The sequence below is a fragment of the Macaca thibetana genome, chromosome 20 (genome assembly GCF_024542745.1).
Source record: "Macaca thibetana thibetana isolate TM-01 chromosome 20, ASM2454274v1, whole genome shotgun sequence".
Classification (NCBI taxonomy): Eukaryota; Metazoa; Chordata; class Mammalia; order Primates; family Cercopithecidae; genus Macaca; species Macaca thibetana.
The window spans coordinates 35371331-35389713 of NC_065597.1; the positions used below are offsets into that span (position 1 = coordinate 35371331).

At 45.8% G+C, this 18383-nt stretch overlaps 4 protein-coding genes and 1 long non-coding RNA gene across 20 annotated transcripts in view; 2 read left to right on the top strand and 3 right to left on the bottom strand.

Moving 5' to 3' along the window:
• LOC126943908 (metallothionein-1E) overlaps positions 1–18383 on the bottom strand; it is a 339166-nt gene that overhangs the window by 106533 nt on the left and 214250 nt on the right. The window lies entirely within an intron of this gene.
• LOC126943900 (metallothionein-2) overlaps positions 1–18383 on the bottom strand; it is an 894508-nt gene that overhangs the window by 89058 nt on the left and 787067 nt on the right. The gene's annotated exons all lie outside the window — the stretch shown is intronic.
• The window catches only part of MT3 (metallothionein 3), an 892117-nt gene that overhangs the window by 67922 nt on the left and 805812 nt on the right, over positions 1–18383 (bottom strand). The window lies entirely within an intron of this gene.
• Positions 94–9924, top strand: LOC126943938 (uncharacterized). Its single transcript, XR_007721892.1, has 4 exons — positions 94–5066; positions 6419–6537; positions 7363–7498; positions 9697–9924. It is a non-coding gene; the product is annotated as an uncharacterized LOC126943938 (long non-coding RNA).
• Positions 15359–18383, top strand: part of BBS2 (Bardet-Biedl syndrome 2) — a 32875-nt gene continuing 29850 nt past the window's right edge. For both annotated transcript variants that reach the window (XM_050772905.1, XM_050772906.1), the window contains exon 1: positions 15359–15624. In XM_050772905.1, coding sequence (XP_050628862.1) covers positions 15508–15624 — 117 coding nt within the window. In that variant the 5' untranslated portion in view covers positions 15359–15507. The remainder of the gene's footprint in view (positions 15625–18383) is intronic.

The window sequence follows — 18383 nt, forward strand, 5'->3', positions numbered from 1 at the left end:
TGTCATTTAAGACCTAGTCAACCACACTGGGAGGGTCCAAAAGACATGATTTTTCCAGTCCTGTCAGAAATAAATCTGTGAGAGGAACCCCCACATCCTTAAGAAGCTCTGTGAGGCCAGGCATGGTGGCTCACACCTATAATCCCAACACTTTGGGAGGAGGCCGAGGTGGGCAGATGTCTTGAGTCCAGGATTTGAGACCAGCCTGGGCAACATGGCAAAACCCATGTCTACGAAAAAAATACAAAAATTCTGGGTGTGGTGGCACACAGAATAGCTAGGGATTGTAGTCCTAGCTACTCAGGAGGCTGAGATGGGAGGATCACTTGTGCCTGGGAGGTTGAGGCTGCAGTGAGCTGTGATAGTGCCACTGCAATCCCGCCTGGGTGACAGAGCGAGACCCTGTCTTAAAAACAAAAACAAAAAAGGCAGCAGTACTGTGATTTCTCTGTAGGCTAGAACTTAACAGTGGGAACTGCAGTCACTGAATTAGGAAACCTAAATCAAATGGGAGTAATTGGATTTCAGGATGGCAGGGCTAAGTGGTAGCATGCAACTGCCAAGGACAAGCTGGACATAGTTGCTGCTGCTGAAAGAAAAGAGAATCTGGGGACCCCAAACTCACTACACTGGAGGGAAGTTAAGTTTGGGAACTGAGTCATGCAAGAGACTGCCTTTTTTGTTCCCAAATAGATAGCTGTAATTTCGCATGCTTACTTTATCTTATGTAAAATGGAGTTACTGAACACCAGAAAATGCATCACTGACTTTTCCCCTACTCCCTCTTTCCACACAAAAAAATGTATCGATTCACTGAGCGCTAATCAGAGCCTCACAAAAATGTAACCACTTGGCTTCATTGCCTACTCTCTCTCCTTTTTTATTTCCCTTTCTCTCCTTGAGGAAGAGGAGAGGAAGCTCTTTCCCCTTTAAATATCAAAGGGGATAATGCTGTTTCCCCTTTAGGTATCAAAGTTCCTAAAATCCTCTTTGGAACAAGCACAGGTCTCAGATCCTACTGTGACTTGTGTTTCTTTTTCCCAGTCACATCCTTGACCTTGGCAAAATAAACCTCTAATCAATTGCCAAAAAAAAAAAAAAAAAAAAAAAAAAAGGAGGGGGGAGCGCTGATCTTTGTTTCTCGGTATCTTCCTCTGGAGAGTTCTACAGTGTTGGCACGGCCCTGATCTCTGTGTTACCTCTTGTTTGCACCTGGGAGCTGAGGCGGGTAGAGGGAAAGGGAGACTTTGGGTGTAGGGAGCCAGAGGAGGTTCTCATGACATGTCCACATCTGCTTTAGAGTTCTGTTTCTCTCGGAGCCGGTCCCTTAAGGAAGATGTGATGCTAAAGTGTGCCCAGGTTGATAAAGAAACTAGGAATTGCATTCCCCAGGATCCCATGAAGGGGCCACATGGGGGTTTCAGCATCGAGGAGGCTTGGAGGGAAGACGATACATCTTCAAGTACCCGAGAAGCTGACATGGGCAGAGTGATGAAGCCAATCCGTTTCCACAGACTGATAATGTGGCTCATTATGAGTTGGGCATTTCTGAGAATTTCTTTTCCAGAGACAGGGTCTTGTTCTGTTACCCAGGCTGGAGAGCAGTGGTGCGATCATAGTTCACTGCAGCCTCGACCTCCTGGGCTCTAGCGATCCTCCCACCTCAGCCTCCCGAGTAGCTGGGACTACAGGTGTATGCTACCATGCCCAGCTAATTTTTTTGTTTTTTTTGTTTTTTTTTGTAGAGACAGAGTCTTGCTCTATTGTCCAGGCTGGTCTCAGCCTGGGAACTGCATTGAAATGTAATGGCCTCCATGTGAGATGTGAGCCACCCGCACACAGGAAGTATTTACACAGGGGCAGGATGGCGATTCTCGCCTTGGGCAGAAGCCTGGGCTGGTGATCTCTCTGGCTCCTTCCTACCTGGAAATGCCATGAATGTGGAAATGGAACTTGGAGTTTCCTTTAGTCTTCCATGTCCCCTGAGGACATGATGTTCAGATTCACAAAGCTGCATATTGCTTTCAGCTATAGGAGTTTGTACCAAAGTAGAAAAACTCAAACCTTCCAGAGCAGGTGCTCCAGAGGTTGGCTTCCCGCTCAAATAGGTAGTTACTAAAGCTGAGTCAAGCCTGAGCCAGCGTCTGATGCTAGTCGCACCCAGGAATGGCTCCAGGGGGCTATAAAGAGCACACTTCTTGGAAAATGGAACAGACTCCAGCTATCAGCTTTGATCTGAACCCAGGACAGGATGGGCCAGAAGCCGGTTCCTCTGCCCCTTGAGACCTGGGCTTACTGCATCCAGGTGTGGCCTCCTCTAATTTCAGAATCATTTGAAGACTTCTTAGCTTTTTGTTGCTCTGGCAAAGCAGGCTTGTTATTGTTAGCACATCTCGGGTCACACCTTCCCATCAATTTCATTTACTACTGTGGGTTTGGCAGGTGGAGATGAAAGTGGGAGGAGTTTTTTACAGATCCTAACAATGAAAAGATTAAGAAGAGTAGGTTGGTAGATTGAAAACAATCACAACTCATGTAAGTTATATAGTCATTTCAAAATCAGAAGCTTATGCCTGGCCAGGCATGGTGGTTCACATCTGTAATCCTAGCACTTTGGGAGGCGGAGACAGGTGGATCACTTGAGGTCGGGAGTTCAAGACCAGCATGGCCAACATGGCGAAACCTGGCCTCTACTAAAAATACAAAAATTAGCCCAGTGTGGTGGCGCACACCTGTAATCCCAACTACTTGGGAGGCTGAGGCAGGAGAATTGCTTGAACCTGGGAAGTAGAGGTGTGGAGGTTGCAGTGAGCTGAGATTGTGCCGCTGCACTCCAGTGTGGGTGACAGAGCGAGACTCTGTCTAAAAAAAAAAAAAAAAAAAAGAAGCTTATGCCAAAAGCCAGAGAATGTTAGAAAAGTAACAACCATATCAACAAAAATTAATCAAAATGCTTTGAGTGAATTGTCTGGTAAGGCTATTATGATATTTGGATCCTGGTGGGTCAAATCTTTCTGATTTTCCTAAAAGTAATTGACTGAATAAATCTTTGAATGACTGAGGATGCGATGCTTTATTGTTATTTATAAAAACATGAAGTCCTGATCCTCATATGTGTGCAAATGGTGATCACTCTCCCATGGCTTCCCTTCTTTGCTTCCGCAGTCTTTGGCTCACTCATGTTGCCTACAATCTTAAGGATGCCTAGAATCTAAGGATACTTATAGTAATAATATGCTATAATATTGTTAACCAAACTACACTCTCCAGATTTCACCAATTTTCTCACTAATGTCCGTTTTCTGTTCAAGGATCCAGTCCAGGATTGTACCCAGGATTGCATTTAGTGAATGTTATCTGCATGATATAGAGGTGGTAAATGGTGCAAAACAAGAAAAAGAAACATCACTTCTCAATGCTTATTAGTGCAAAACCATATAATCTATTCTGTACTTTTCAATGGGAAGAAGTTATGTAGGTGAATCCTACAGGCTGGGATAGAGAGAGCAGGGTGATGTGAGAGACTAGGGGTGCAGGGCAGTCCTCTCTGAGGAAGGGAGTGTTGAGCTGAGATCTGATTGTAAGAGCCAGGTTTGAAACAATCTAGGGGCAGAGCATTCCAGGTGGAGAGAATTGTAAGGTGGTATAGTAGGTCCTGCCAAATGAGTTATTTCAGATGTGAATACTGATTTATTGAAATAGGCAATCATTCATTCACCAAATATTTAAAGAGCACCCGCTAGTGCCAGGAACTGTTGAAGGTGCTTGGATGACATTAGGCTAGAATGTTTCTTGCCGGGGAAGCCAGGCCAGGGAAGTGTGTGAAGAGGGATAGGCTGATGTTAAGCTAGGATGTAGAGCTGGGAGGGATGCTTAGTGAGACTTCTGAGTTCGACCAGAGTTAGGAGGGCCTGCAGACCCATCTGAGTTCCACTGGGGACGGGCAGAAGTCAGGGGTGGATGCCTGAGTCTTGATTCTCAGATGAGCCGAGAAGCCTAGGCTGGAGCTTGAGGAGATCTGGAACCTGGAGTAGGAGGTGCTTAGTTTCACGTTGAGATTGGTGCAGAAGGCTCAGACCCCACCCCTTCACAGCTAGACTTGAAAAGATTTGGGGCAGAACATTTCAGGTGGATTCCAGGTGGAGGGAACTGTAAGTGCCAAGGCCAGGAGGTGAGACCAAATTTGATATGTTGGAACGATTTCCAGACACCAGAACTCTGTAGGCCAGGTCAGGAGTTTGGATTTTATTCCATGTGTAATGGGAAGCCACTGGATAATTTTATATATGGGACTGACATGATTTTATTTTTAAAAATTAACATATTTTCTTGAGACAGTCTCACTCTGTTGCCCAGGATGGAGTGCAATGTTGTGATCACGGCTCACTGCAGCCTTGACCCCTTGGGCCCAAGCCATCCTCCCACTTCAGCCTCACAAGTAGCTGGGGCTACAGGTGAGCACCACCCCACCCAGCTAATTGTTTTGTATTTTTTGTAGAGATAGGGTTTTACCTTGTTTTCCAGACTGGTCTCGAACTCCTGGGTTCAAGCAATCTGCCCACCTTGGCCTCCTAAAGTGCTGGGATTACAGGTGTAAGCCATCACGCTTGGCCATTTTTAATTTAAAAATATTTTAAATCACTTTTCTTGAGGCATAATTTACAAATAACAAAATACAGTCACTTTAAATGTACAGTTTGGTGAGTTTTGACAAATATATCCAACTACGTAACCACCACCACAATCAAAATACAGATAGAGCCTTCTTATCACCCCAAAAAGTTCTCTTTACAATTGATTCTCCTATTACTACCCCAATCTCCAGCCTTAGGCAAGAGATCCTGCAGATCCTTTGCCCAACTTCCTGGAGTTACCATCTTGCATAACCATGTATGTTTGTCAAAACCGAGAAATTAACATTGCTACAGTATCATGAACCAAACTATCAGCTCTAATCAGATTTCACCAATTTTCTCATTAATGTCCTTTTTCTGCTCCAGGATCCATTCCAGGAGTGCACCCAGGATTGTATTTAGTAATCATGTCTCCTTATTCTCTTCTGATCAGTGAGTTTCTCAGACTTTCTTCATTTTTCACGAACGTGGCAGTTTTGGGGCAAACTGGTGAGGTGTTTTGTAAAATGTCCTTCGATTTGGGTTTAGCTGATGTTTTCTTATGATTAGAGTTTATAGATTTGGGGAAGAAAACCACAGAGATGACGTGCCCTTCTCATCCCAACATATCAGGGAGTATTTGACACCAAATTCTTTTTTTTTTTTTTTTTTTTTTTTTTTTTTTTTTTTTTTTTTGAGACGGAGTCTCGCTCTGTCGCCCAGGCTGGAGTGCAGTGGCGCTATCTCGGCTCACTGCAAGCTCCGCCTCCCGGGTTTACGCCATTCTCCTGCCTCAGCCTCCCGAGTAGCTGGGACTACAGGCGCCCACCACCTCGCCCGGCTAATTTTTTTGTATTTTTAGTAGAGACGGGGTTTCATTGTGTTAGCCAGGATGGTCTCGATCTCCTGACCTCGTGATCCGCCCGTCTCGGCCTCCCAAAGTGCTGGGATTACAGGCTTGAGCCACCGCGCCCGGCCTTGACACCAAATTCTATCGCTGGTGATGTTAACCTTGGTCACTTGGTTAAAATGGTGTCTGCCAGGTTCCCTCCTATGAAGTCACTATTTTTCCCTTTCCATAATCTACTTTTTGGAATCAGGTCATGAAGTCCAGCCCATCTATAAATGGGAGGAGAGTTAAACTTCACCTCCGGAGTGGAGGAAGTACACATATACTATTTGGAGTTATTTATTCATAGAGAAAGCTTCTTTTTTTTTTTTGAGAGGGGGTCTCACTCTGTCACCCAGGCTGGAGTGCAGTGGTGTGATCTCAGCTCACTGTAACCTATGCCTCCCAAGTTTGAGCAATCCTCCTGCCTCAGCCTCCTGAGTAGCTGAGACCACAGGCATGTGCCACCACACCCAGCTAATTTTTGTATTTTTGGTAGAGTCAGACTCTTGCCATGTTACCAGGCTGGTCATGAACTCCTGAGCTCAAGCAATCCGCCTGCTCAGCCTCCCAAAGTGCTGGGATTACAGGCATGGGCCACCGTGCTTGGCAGAGGAAGCTTTTTTTTTTTTTTAAATAGGGGAAATAACAGTATATTTGTATTTTGCTGGAAGTGATCCAAAAGGGAACAAAACACTTGTGAGAGTTTCTTTGGTTTATTCAGTAAGTGTTGAAAATATTTTCACACCAGGACTTTTCTCATTTATAAAAACCTTAATAATATACTTTATTTAGCACAATATATGCAAAATATTATGATTTCAAAATATGATCAATATAAAAATATCAGTTAGATATTTGAAATTCTTATTTTATGTGAGTTCTTGCAGATCTGTCTTGTATTTTATGCTTACAGCTTATTTCAGTGAACTAGCCACATTTCAAGTTCTCAATGGCCATATGACTCAGGCTACCATATTGGAGAGCACAGCTCTAGACCTTTTTGAAACCAGTGCAGGACAGGCCGGGATCTTGGTGAGTGTGCACTTCATTCTCCAGTCTCCAGTCTCTCAACTCTATCATCTTTGTTGTATTTTTGTGACCACAATTCCTGAAAGTTCATGTTGAGGAAGCATCTTGATAGTGACATTTTGTTTTTTTGTTTTGTTTTGTTTAGTAGTTAAAACAATATTTTTACTTGATTTTTCTCTATTTTATTTTTTAATTTTTAAAAAATTTGTGAGTGCCTAGATGTATATATTTATGGGTTATGTGAGATGCTGAGATACTGGCATGCAATGTGAAATAAGCACATCCTGGAGAAAGGGGTATCTGTCCCCCCATCCTCTCAAGCATTTCTCCTTTGAATTACAAACAATCCCATTATACTCTAAGTTATTTCAAAATGTCAATTAAGTTATTATTGACTACAGTCACCCTGCTGTGCTATCAAATAGTAGGTCTTATTCATTCTTTCTATTTTTTTGGTACCCATTCACCATCCCCACCTCCTCCCCGATGTCTAAATTCTGAAGTGCCATTTTTGGATACTGATAAAGCTGAGAGCTAGCTACCTAAGTACCTTGAATTGTGACAACAATTCTTCTCCCTTTCCCAGCACAGTGATTTCATAGTCATCTTTTCTTTCTGTGTTTTCTTCATAGTGCCTTTCACACTGCTCCCTGATCTTCCTCTGTTCTTACCTTTGAACTTTTAAAAATTGAACTTCTCATTATGGGATAATTATAGATTCACAAGCAACTGTAAGAAATAATATAGAGAGACCTCAAGTCTCTTTACCCATTTTCCTCTAAAGGTTACATCTTGCAAAATGTTATTTTCTCTCTTTTTAAAATAAAGATATTTGGCTGATTTGTGAAGGCAAAGTGGGAGCAGAGAGACTGCTGGGAGGTGACTGTGACTGGGTAGAGATTTGGACCAGGAGAGAGCGAGAGAAGATGCTGGACCATGCTGCCATTCTGGGGGAGAGGCAGAGGTGAGCTGTAGCCACATGACCCTCACAGGAAACCCTGATGCTTAACTCCAAAAAGAACCTTCTTCACCAAGGCCAACTCAAAAGCACAGTCTGTGTAACAGTCAGTTTCCAGCAGGAAAGAGGGAGTACAACGTGTTTACAGTTTAGGGGAGGAAAAACAATTTGCCCTTTACCTTTCTGAGTTCTTAGCTGGGACCCCTGCTAGCATTCGCAACAAAAGACAGATTAACAAGAGAAAAACAAGATTGTATTAACGTGTATATATCACACGTGCATGGGAGACAGCCAGGGAATGAGTAATTCTCAAAGAGGTGATTTAGAATTCCAGCTTATATAGTATCTCTGACAAAAGACAATACATTTTTAGAGAAGTGATAAGACAAAAAGGACCTTGAGTCCAAGGGATCGCAAATTGTAGGAAGGCAAATATACAAGAAACTAATGGTAGATAAAGACTGGTTAGAAAAATTTGTTAGGAAGATTCCTCTGATCTAATAAGGCCCTGAAGACATCTTCATTAATCGACCTTTGTCCTTCCCAGTAGGAAGGGGAGGAGGGATGCCTATGTCCTGCTTTAGGCAAATAGAGGCAAACAGAAAGCTTTTCTTATATCTACTTCTTCTCAGCTGCTTTCAGCTCAAAATAATCCTCATGCCAAATGGTATATTTGGTGTGGAAGAGCCTGCTACCTTTCAACAGAACCAGAGTTTAATGAAGGTACAATTTACAGAGGTGTGGGCAGGATTAGGGACATCCAGGAGAGATGATGAAGCACCTAGAGACTAGCACACTGGGAACTGTCACTGTCCCTAACCCTGAAGGAAGGAGAGAGAGAGGTGGCATTACAGGGCCCAGGGAAAGTTGGAGTAGAGGTTGAGGAACTACCCGATAGAAGCAGTGGTGGTAGGTAGAGGAATATAACCACTGCCAAAATTACACCCAGCAGCGGGAGAGGAATCAATTTTTTGACCTTTCTCCCCTCCCATCATCTGATTACCTGATGGTGCAAGGAAACGGGCCATGAAATCTGCCACGGTTGGCCTTCTTAGCATAGACCAGGAGAGAGGAGAGAGAGGATGGATCTGGAGAGGTGAATGGAGAATAACAGAATACAATTTCAAAAACTCTACAGTGGGGGAGCTTTAGAAACAGTTCCTTTATCTGTACAGGGCACATTCTTTTTTTTTTTTTTTGAGATGGAGTCTCGCTTTATCTCCCAGGCTGGAGTGCAGTGGCATGATCTTGGCTCATTGTAACCTCCAACTCCTGGGATCCAGCGATTCTCCTACTTCAGCCTCCCGAGTAGCTGGGATTACAGGTACGTGCCACAACACCCAGCTAATTTTGGTATTTTTAGTAAAGACTGGCTTTCAACATGTCGGCCAGGCTGGTCTTGAACTCCTGACCTCGTGATCAACCCACCTTGGCCTCCTTGTACAGGACACATTCTAGATGTGCAGTGATTCCATTTTAATGTAAGTGCTTCTCTCTTAGTCTCATTTTCAGCAACTCTTTCCAAGATTATTTACAGGCTTGATCTATAAGCATCTAGGAAACACTGTGGACCCTGGCCTCACCTGGGGGTGGAGCAAGGGCCTGAGAGGAGGGCTGCACAATGCTTTGAGGGATAGGGGATCCTGGACACTGGGATGTGTGGCCTCTCCAGGGATTTTCGAGCCCATGAAAATGTCAGAGAATCCACCATAACAAGAGGCCATTGGGAGCTTGGCCAAGGGTATCATGTGATTAGATATCTCAAGGTTGCTTGTGACAAACATGAAACTGGAGGTCCAAGACCCTCTGCCCCTTTTCTGGCACCACTAGGTATCCAGGGTTCTGATGGGTCTCTGAGGGTGGGGGTGGGAGGTAACTAACACTGATTTCAGTGGCTTTTCCTACCACTTCCGTGGGATATGTGTGTGTGGTGTGGTGGAATTTGGGCTTGAATTCGTTTCTGATCCATAAATTGGGGATAATAATATTACCTCCTTCACATGATTATTGGGAAGATTGAGATGATCATATAAGTAAATAATTTAGCAGTCTGGCATGTAGGAAGTGCTCAACATATGTTAGCTATTAGTAGCAGTCGTAGCTTTTCCTCCTGTCTACTGACCGGAAGGTACTGTTTCTGCTTTTCATATGACACACTGCAAAGTGACTTTGAACATATGATTCTTAATTTCATTTCTTGCAAGTGTGAAATGAGCTGACAGAAGACACCAACATGGAGAGCTTTACCCCCACAGCCCACAGCAGACACATCACAGAGTTACCAGGAATTCCAGAAAGGAAGTCAAGTGATGAAAGACTGAAGGACGGGAAGCCTGGGAGGACTGCTCCCTAAGGGAAGCTGGGTGGAAAGTTCTCACGGAGTCCAGCCCTGTTCCGCCTGCTCTGTCCCGGGGGTCTCTCAGACCCTGTCCCTCTGCGAATTGAGGAGTAGTCCTAATTGCCAGTTGCCTTAAAGAGTTTGGGGAAACTGAAGACTGTGGTCCTTTATAGGCAGGTTCTGGATCAAGAAGGGTGGGGGAGGCCCTGGATTTGGATTCCTGAAATCCACAGACAACCCTGCCCTTACACTACTTTATTTTAAAGGTTTTGTTTTGTTTTAAATTACAAAAGTAAAACAAACATGCTGAAAAACAGCATAAACATACACAGTGCATAGGCCGGGCTCAGTGGCTCATGCCTGTAATCTCAGCACTTTGGGAGGCCGAGGCAGGTGGATCATGAGGTCAGGAATTCAAGACCAACCTGGCCAAGATGGTCAAACCCTGTCTCTACCAAAAATACAAAAATTAGCCAGACATGGTGGCAGGCACCTGTAATCCCAGGTACTCGGGAGGCTGAGGCAGGAGAATTGCTTGAACCCAGGGGGCGGAGGTTGCAGTGAGCCAAGATCGTGCCACTGCACTGCACTCCAGCCTGGGTGACAGAGTGATACTCCATCTCAGAAACAAAACGAAACAAACAAACAAACAAAAACATATACAGTGCATAAAGAAAAAGGCAGAAGTCCTTCTCCAGGTGGCCTCCCTGCCCAAGTCTGCTCCTCAAGGTGGGCCCTGCAGCTGCTGGAATCTCCTGTGCTGGGGAGCCCTCCATGCTGCCTCCCTCCAGGCCTTTAATCTAGTCTCGAGGTGCCTGAATCTCTGTTTTTTACACCTGCACACCCTCTAGTGGGGGTGCTTTGCAAACTCAATGTGAGGACAAGAAGACGGAGTGGCAGGTGGCAGGTGTGGCCTAAGGCACCCTCCCATCAGGCTCCCCCGCCCTTGGAAATTAGGATCTTCAATTTTGGTCCTGACCAATTCCCACTAAAACTTGGCTACTAGTTTGGTTTTCCAATCCCAGGGCCAAAAGGAAACTGGGAGCAATGCTACCTACTAGCAAAAGAAAAAAGATCAAATTTGTTAGAACAGTGACCCTAACTAGTCAAAGGCAGTGCTTTCACCTAGAGGTAATAATAATAACCATTTCTGGGAGCCCTTACTGAAGGCCAGGCTTTGCTTTAAGAATGAGGACTGCTAATATTTCTCTTTTCTAGATGAGGACGCTGGTGCTCAGGGAGGTTCACTGCAGGAGGCAGGAAAGTTCAGTGGTGAGGAGGTCAGGCTCTGTGGTTTGACCACCTGGTCAGCTATCCTGGTTCTGCTGCTTATTAGCTGTGTGACCTCAGGCTTACATCATGGAGTCTCCCATGACTTGGTTTCCCCTCTAGTAAAACAGGGATGATGACAGTGTCTCCCTCCAAGGGTGGTGGTGATTAAATGAGTTAGTATGTGGCTGGGCATTGTGGCTCATGCCTCTAATTGCAGCACTTTGGGAGGCTGCAGGAGGAGGATCACTTGAGCCAGGAGTTTCCGGTTACAGTGAGCTATGATCACACCACTGTGCTCCACCTTGGATGACAGAGTGAGACGTTGTCTCAAAAAAAAAAAAAAAAAAAAAAGAGTATGTGTAGTCCTGGCACAGAGAAGATGCTCAATAAATATGAGAACTGGGATTAAATAGTGGGCCTAAATCTCAGCTAGTGGCTGATAGAGGAGGCATCTGAACCCGGGTGTGATATGGTTGAGGGTCAAAGGCTTACCTGCTATGTAGTGCTGTCTCCCTAGAGCCCACCAGCTCTCAACTCCTGTCCCACCTTCAAGGACTAGATCCTCGGGAGTCCCAGCTCTCACTGATGTGAGGATGACACGGGTCTCCTCGGAAGAACCAATGATTCCTGGTGAGTCTTGGGAGGCAGAGAAGATTATTGGACATTTGGCAGAAGAGGGTCAGCCCTGGGCCTTTCTCCTCAGAGGAAAACCTGTAAGTCCCCTGCCCTGATCAGTGCTTGGCAGGGAGGATGGGGTATTCCCTATCTCTCTAGGGATATCCTAAACTCAAGTACCCTCATTATGATACATGATCTGATGGAAGCGCAGGGTAAGTGTGGCTGCCTCCTAAGGGTGGAAATAGCAGTGAGGGAGGCTGTCAAACATGATTTGCTGGAGTGGTGATGTCCAACCTGAGTCTTCAAGGACGGGGGGAAGTTATGAAGGGAGGGGAAGGACATTCTGGGTAGAGGGCACAATTTGAGCAGAGAGGCTAGACATGGCATCTGAGAAGGATCAAGTCTGAAGAAAGAAGCAGCAAAAGATGAGGCGGGCAACAGTGGTCAGAATTTGGAAATCTTTGTGTAATCTGCTGAAGTGCTTGGACTCTTTTTGATTGAAAATAGGGAGCCAATGAAGAGTTATAGAGGAAGTAACAATGGTAAAGTTTTGTCAGGTGTACGTAGGATTGTAGGATTATTGTATGGTTATCCCATTTTACAATCCTATGTAGGATTGTAGGATTATTGTATAATCATATATTATTATACATTATATATATAATCATACAATAACCCTATGTAGGGTTGTAGAATTATTGTATGATTAAGTGAGATGATACATATAAAGTTCTTAGAATGGCACCTAAAAAATGCTCAGTAAGGCCGGGCGCGGAGGCTCACCCCTGTAATCCCAGCTCTTTGGGAGGCCGAGGCGGGTGGATCACGAGGTCAGGAGATCGAGACCATCCTGGCTAATGCGGTGAAATCCCGTCTCTACTAAAAATACAAAAAATTAGCCGGGCGAGGTGGCAGGCGCCTGTAGTCCCAGCTGCTCTGGAGGCTGAGGCAGGAGAATGGTGTGAACCCGGGAGGTGGAGCTTGTAGTGAGCTGAGATCGCGCCACTGCACTCCAGCCTGGGTGACACAGCGAGACTCCGTCTCAACAACAGCAACAACAAAATATGCTCAGTAAATGTTAATGATGTTGATGCTGATGACTGTAATGTCCTATTAGGAAGAGAAATCACAAAGTTAGAGGCCACCAAGGCAGTCCATACAGTAAGTAAGGCGTGGCCAGGTGAACAGAGGCCAAGACCAGCCTTACATAGAAGTCCAGGACTTGTCTGCCTGCTGGAGTAAAACCCAAGCTTCTTGGTCTGGCTCAGAAGCACTAGGTGACCTGGCCCCTTCTCATACATTAAGCTCCAGCCACATTATTTTCTTTCTGGTTTTCAAACATGTCCAAACTGGTCCTGTGCCCTTACTGTTCCCTCTGTCTAGACTGCCCGTCCCTCACATTTTTGAATGGCTGCCACTTACTTGTCACAAAGTTCTTGGTTCAAATGTTACTTCCTCTAAGAGACCTTCCTGAGCCCTAGAACATCAGCCTTCTCGCCAGATGAAATGATCTTACTTATTTTCATGTTTAGTGTCTGTTGCTTCCTATCCCCTAGAGCATGTAAACTCCATAAGGGTATGAATTATATCTTTCTTGTTCACTGCTGTATCCCTAGGTCCTTGAACACCATCCAGAACATGGATACCCTCCATAAATGTTTATCAGGAAAAAATAAAGGATCTGAAATGATGTCCATTAGAGAGTCATTCCTTTCAAGCTATTCCTGGGAGAGGTAGCTGATCAAGTTGTGATCAGCTAGTAATACAGCTGAGTGGATTCAGTGAAATGATGATTTTGTGTAGGTAGAATCTGGGGACTAAAGAGAAGGGACATCACAAAACAAAGTAAGTTCCAATGACCCAGGGTAATTTCCATGGCAGGGCTGGTCAGGGAGCTGCTATAGGACTTAGGGTGTAGACAGGTGACAGAAGGGTAGGGGTGGAGATGAGGTAGAAAGAGGCTGGGTCTCAGAAGCATGGTCCATCAGAGGGGGACTGGAGGGCCACTGGCTCAGGTCTTACATTCCATCAAGATCTTTAAATTTAGGCTGGGAGTAGTGGCTTACACCTATAATTCTAGCACTTTGGGTGGCTGAAACTGGAGGATCACTTGAGGCCAGGAGTTCGAGGTTACAGTGAGCTGTGATAGCACCACTGCACTCCAGCCTGAGTGACATGAGACGTTGTCTCTAAATAAAATAAAATAAAAATCAATTTTAAAAAGTAAAGATTACGAATCTTAGTCTTTTAACATTAGTATTTTGATATTATCTGCAAAAGAGGTTACAAATAGTCACAGACACACCAATAGGCTTGAAAAAAAATGCTCATTCATATAACTGTAATTACAAAATGCAAGTATCAAGACTATTCCAGAACTCGTCTTTTTTTTCTTTGAGATGGAGTCTCGCTCTGTCACCCAGGCTGGAGTGCAGTGGCATGATCTTGGCTCACTGCAACCTCCGCCTCCCCGGTTCAAGCGATTCTCCTGCCTCAGCCTCCGAAGTAGCTGAGACTACAGGTGTCCACGACCACACCCAGCAAATTTTTGTGTTTTTAGTAGAGTTGGGGTTGCACCATGTTGGCAGGCTGGTCTTGAACTCCTGACCTCAAGTGATCCACTCGCCTTGGCCTCCCAAAGTGCTGGGATTACAGGCGTGAACCACCGCCCTCGGCCCAGACCTCATCTTTCAAGCCCTGCCTGCAGCATCGGACACAGTTGTTTTCCTCCTCCTGGCCACCCTCTCTTCGAGCTTCCAGGACGCTATACTCTCCTGATTGTACTTCCTTGCTGGCTACTCCAAGTCTCCTCTAGCGGTCCTTGCTCATCTCATCATTCACCCCAGATTGTCCATTGCCAGAAGGCAGCAGAGTGAGCCCCGGTGCCTCACCTGAGGTTCCTCTGCAGGAACACCCTCCCTCGAGGCTGGCTTCCTCACTTCCTAATAGTCCTTGCCTGAATGTCACTTTCTCAGAGAGGTCTCTTTCCTACCACCCTACTTAACATGGCATTCCCTCCAACCCTCTCTCCCCTTTTCCTTCCCTTAATTTCCTCTCTGGTACTCACTACCAAATTACATGCATTTCTTGTTCAGTGTTTATCTCCCCTGACTAGTATGTCGTTCCAGGAAAGCGGAGGTTTGTCTTTTGTTTGCTATTTATTACCTAGAACAGTGTTTGACACACAATAGGCCCTCAAGGAAATTTTGTTGGTCACTTTTCAATTTTGCAGGTTTGCACTTAAAAATATATAGGGAGCCTTACCAGGAGCCCTAAACCGAACGTGAGTCTAAGGATTGGTATGGTTTTCCTCCACACAACGGCTAAAGCAAGGGACAGAGCCGACACTCAAGAAATAAATCTTGAATTAATGACTCTCTGGAGTTGCGTAGCATTGTGTGAAGTTTGCAGGGTGCAGTTTGGTTGTGGTGCTAGAAGGGGAAGCCTCGGGGCTGAACCTGTAGGCTCATCAGTGGAGTTCAACTCACAGAGGTAAATCACCGCAGTGGGAATCAACGGCAGCTGCAGCCCAGCAGGGGTTCCACCACACAGCCGCACAAGGCGCCGCGGCTTTACCGCGCAGCCGCAGAAGGAGCGGACGGGTCTGCGCAGCCGCAGGAGCAGCAGGCGGTACGTGGACGGATTCGTCCCGCGCTGTCTCGCGTCAGGCGTGAGGCGGCTGGGGCCCGGCAGGTAGTGTCTCTGCACTCCTCACCTGGCCGCGTGAAGCCGGCTGCGCTGCGCTGGCCTTGAGCCTCCAGCCCTCCTCCCCTAAGCCGCCGCCATCATGCTGCTGCCTGTGTTCACCCTGAAACTGCGCCACAAAATCAGCCCCCGCATGGTGGCCATAGGGCGCTACGACGGGACTCACCCGTGCCTCGCGGCCGCCACCCAAGCGGGCAAGGTAACCGCTCCCACCGGCAGGGAGCCCGGGCCCCGGTGAACCCCGGAACCTCCGCCGGCCGCGCCCCGGGACTCCGCCCCCCTCCGACCCCGCCCCCAGCCCGTGTTGCCCGGCAACCGGTCTGCTAGCGCCTTGTAGCTCCATCCTACAGAGGACAGTGGGGTCTTAGAGGAAGAACTTTTCTGAGAAGTTGACGTTTTCTTGTCGTCAGGCGAGGTCGGGGTCCCTGGACATAAGGAGCTTAGAAAATAGACGTCTCCGGAGGGAAGGGGCTTGGTTCGGGTTCCAGTAATAACCGACCCCAGATTCAAGCCAAGGGCCTCTGCTTGTCACTTGGAACTCGGAATTCCTCCCACTCTCTCACACTGCTTCTTCTTCTTTTTCTTCTTTTTTTTTTTATTTTGAGACGAGTCTTGCTCTGTCGCCCAGGCTGGAGTGCAGTGGCACGATCTCGGATCACTGCAGCCTCCGTCTCCTGGGTTTATGTAATTCTCCTGCCTCGGCCTCCCGACTATCTGAGATTACAGGCGCCCACCACCACGCCCGGCTATTTTTTGTATTTTTAGTAGAGACAGGATTTCACCATGTTGGCCAGGCTGGTCTGGAACTCCTGACCTCAAGTGATCTACCTGCCTCGGCCTCCCAAAGTGGTAGGATTGCAGGCGTGAACCACTGCACCCAGCCTCTCACACTGCTCCTTTACCGAACAACAACGACAAAAGAATGCAATACAAAACTTACTCAAATTGCACTTTGATCCTTGCCCATGTACATTCAGTTCTTTCTCCATAATTTATTCACTAAGTATTAGGTGCTTACTTTGTGTGATTACTGGGCAAGATGTGAGAGTCAAAGAGATAAAAGAGACATGATCATTTAACATTCACCAGACTTCTACCGAACACCTTCCGTATAGATTTTGGAGACTCGGATGTGAAAGGAGTCCCTACTTTCAGAAAGCTTATAGTCCGAAAGTTAGCAGACAAGGCAAATCAGAGCCCTGTGTATTTGACGGCGGCATGCCCAAAATACATGGAATGTAGTGACAAGGCTAATAACAGGCACAGAACTTTATTACATGAGTCATCTCAGCATCATTGCTACCAGGCCAAGGGTGGCAGCATGGCATAGGTATAGTGTTTCTTGGCTCCAGTATCTACTAATTTCATGACCTTGGGCAAGGCACTTAATAATAGTACCTAATATGTGGAGTCATGAGCTTTAAAGTTAATACATTTGACAATACAGGAAGCAAATATAAAGCGCTTGACATACAGGAAATGGTCACTAATTGTTACCTGTTATTTTCTTTTTATGATTCTCACTTTATTGACTAGAAATTGCAGTTGAGAGAGGTTCAACACAGTGCTTGGGGCCACTCAACTAGAAAGTGTGGAATGTAGTCAGAGTGCATGTTGTCTGACCCAGTGTGGATTTAATAAGTTAGCATTTGTGTAACAATTTATAGTTTTTAGGACCCTTCCACGTATATTGTATGTTATATGCCTTGAGATATGGAAGTAAAAAGAAAGGCTGCATTTTCATTAAGTAGTATAACTGAGTTAAGCTATTAATACGGGATCTGGCACGTCATGATGTTAGTTATTGTTACAGTTAGAAGCCACTGACAGGCTGGGTGCAGCGGCTCATGCCTGTAATCCCAGCACTTTGGGAGGCTGAGGCGGGCAGATCACCTGAGGTCAGCAGTTCGAGACCAGCCTGGCCAGCATGGTGAAACCCTGTCTCTACTAAAAATATAAAAATTAGCCAGGTGTGGTGGATGCCTATAATTCCAGCTACTTGGGAGGTTGAGGCAGGAGAATCACTTGAACCTGGGAGGTGGAGGTTGCAGTGAGCCGAGATCGCGCCATTGTACTCCAGCCTGGGCGACAGAGTGAGACTCGGTCTCAAAAAAAAAGCACTGACAAATGCCAAAAAGAACTTCATGTTGGTTGTGCTGTAGGTGCATAGCAGATACATAAATGGACTGAAAATATCCCATTGATCTTAACTCAGCCCCTAATTTGACGGCTTACTATGTGCTGAGCAGTGTTCTTAGCCCTACAGGTGCATTGGAGAATGTGACAGACAAGTTTTGCCCCCTCGAAGCTTACATTTGAGAGGGGGAACCAGGCAGTTAACCGAATATGCAAGTGTTTTCGTAGGAGAAAAACAATAAGGGATTCAGTATGATGGGAGCTTACTGTTTTTGTTTTAGATAGGTGGTCAGATGGCCTCTAATAACATTTGATAAGAGGTTTGAAGGAACTGAGGAAACAAGCTCTGCAGATTTGTGGGATAAGAGCCTTGCAGGCAAAGGGATCTGCAGGTGCAAGGGCCTCGAGCTGGAGATACGCGTGATGTGTTTCAGGAGCACAAGGAAGCCACTGGGGCTGGAAGGCAATGAGGGTTGCCATGAGGTAACCACAAGCCAGATCATATAGGAACCTAAAGGCCATGGCAAAGACCTTGGTTTTTATACTGAGTAAGTTGGGAAGTCCCTGAGGGTTTTGATAAAGTGGGTGTTGGAATTTGCTTTATGTTTTAGATAAAGGCTAACTGGCTGGTATGTGGAGAACAGATGTTCTGTGATGGGATGCAGGAAGGTAGGTATCAGAGTAGAAACAGGGAGATCAGGCAGAGGTCCCTAGGGCAGCCCTTAGATAGGATGTGACCTGGAGTGGAATGCAGGAATGCTTGATTCTAGGGCTGTTGTCGAAAATGGCCAATAAATAAATAAATAAAATAAAATAAAGGAG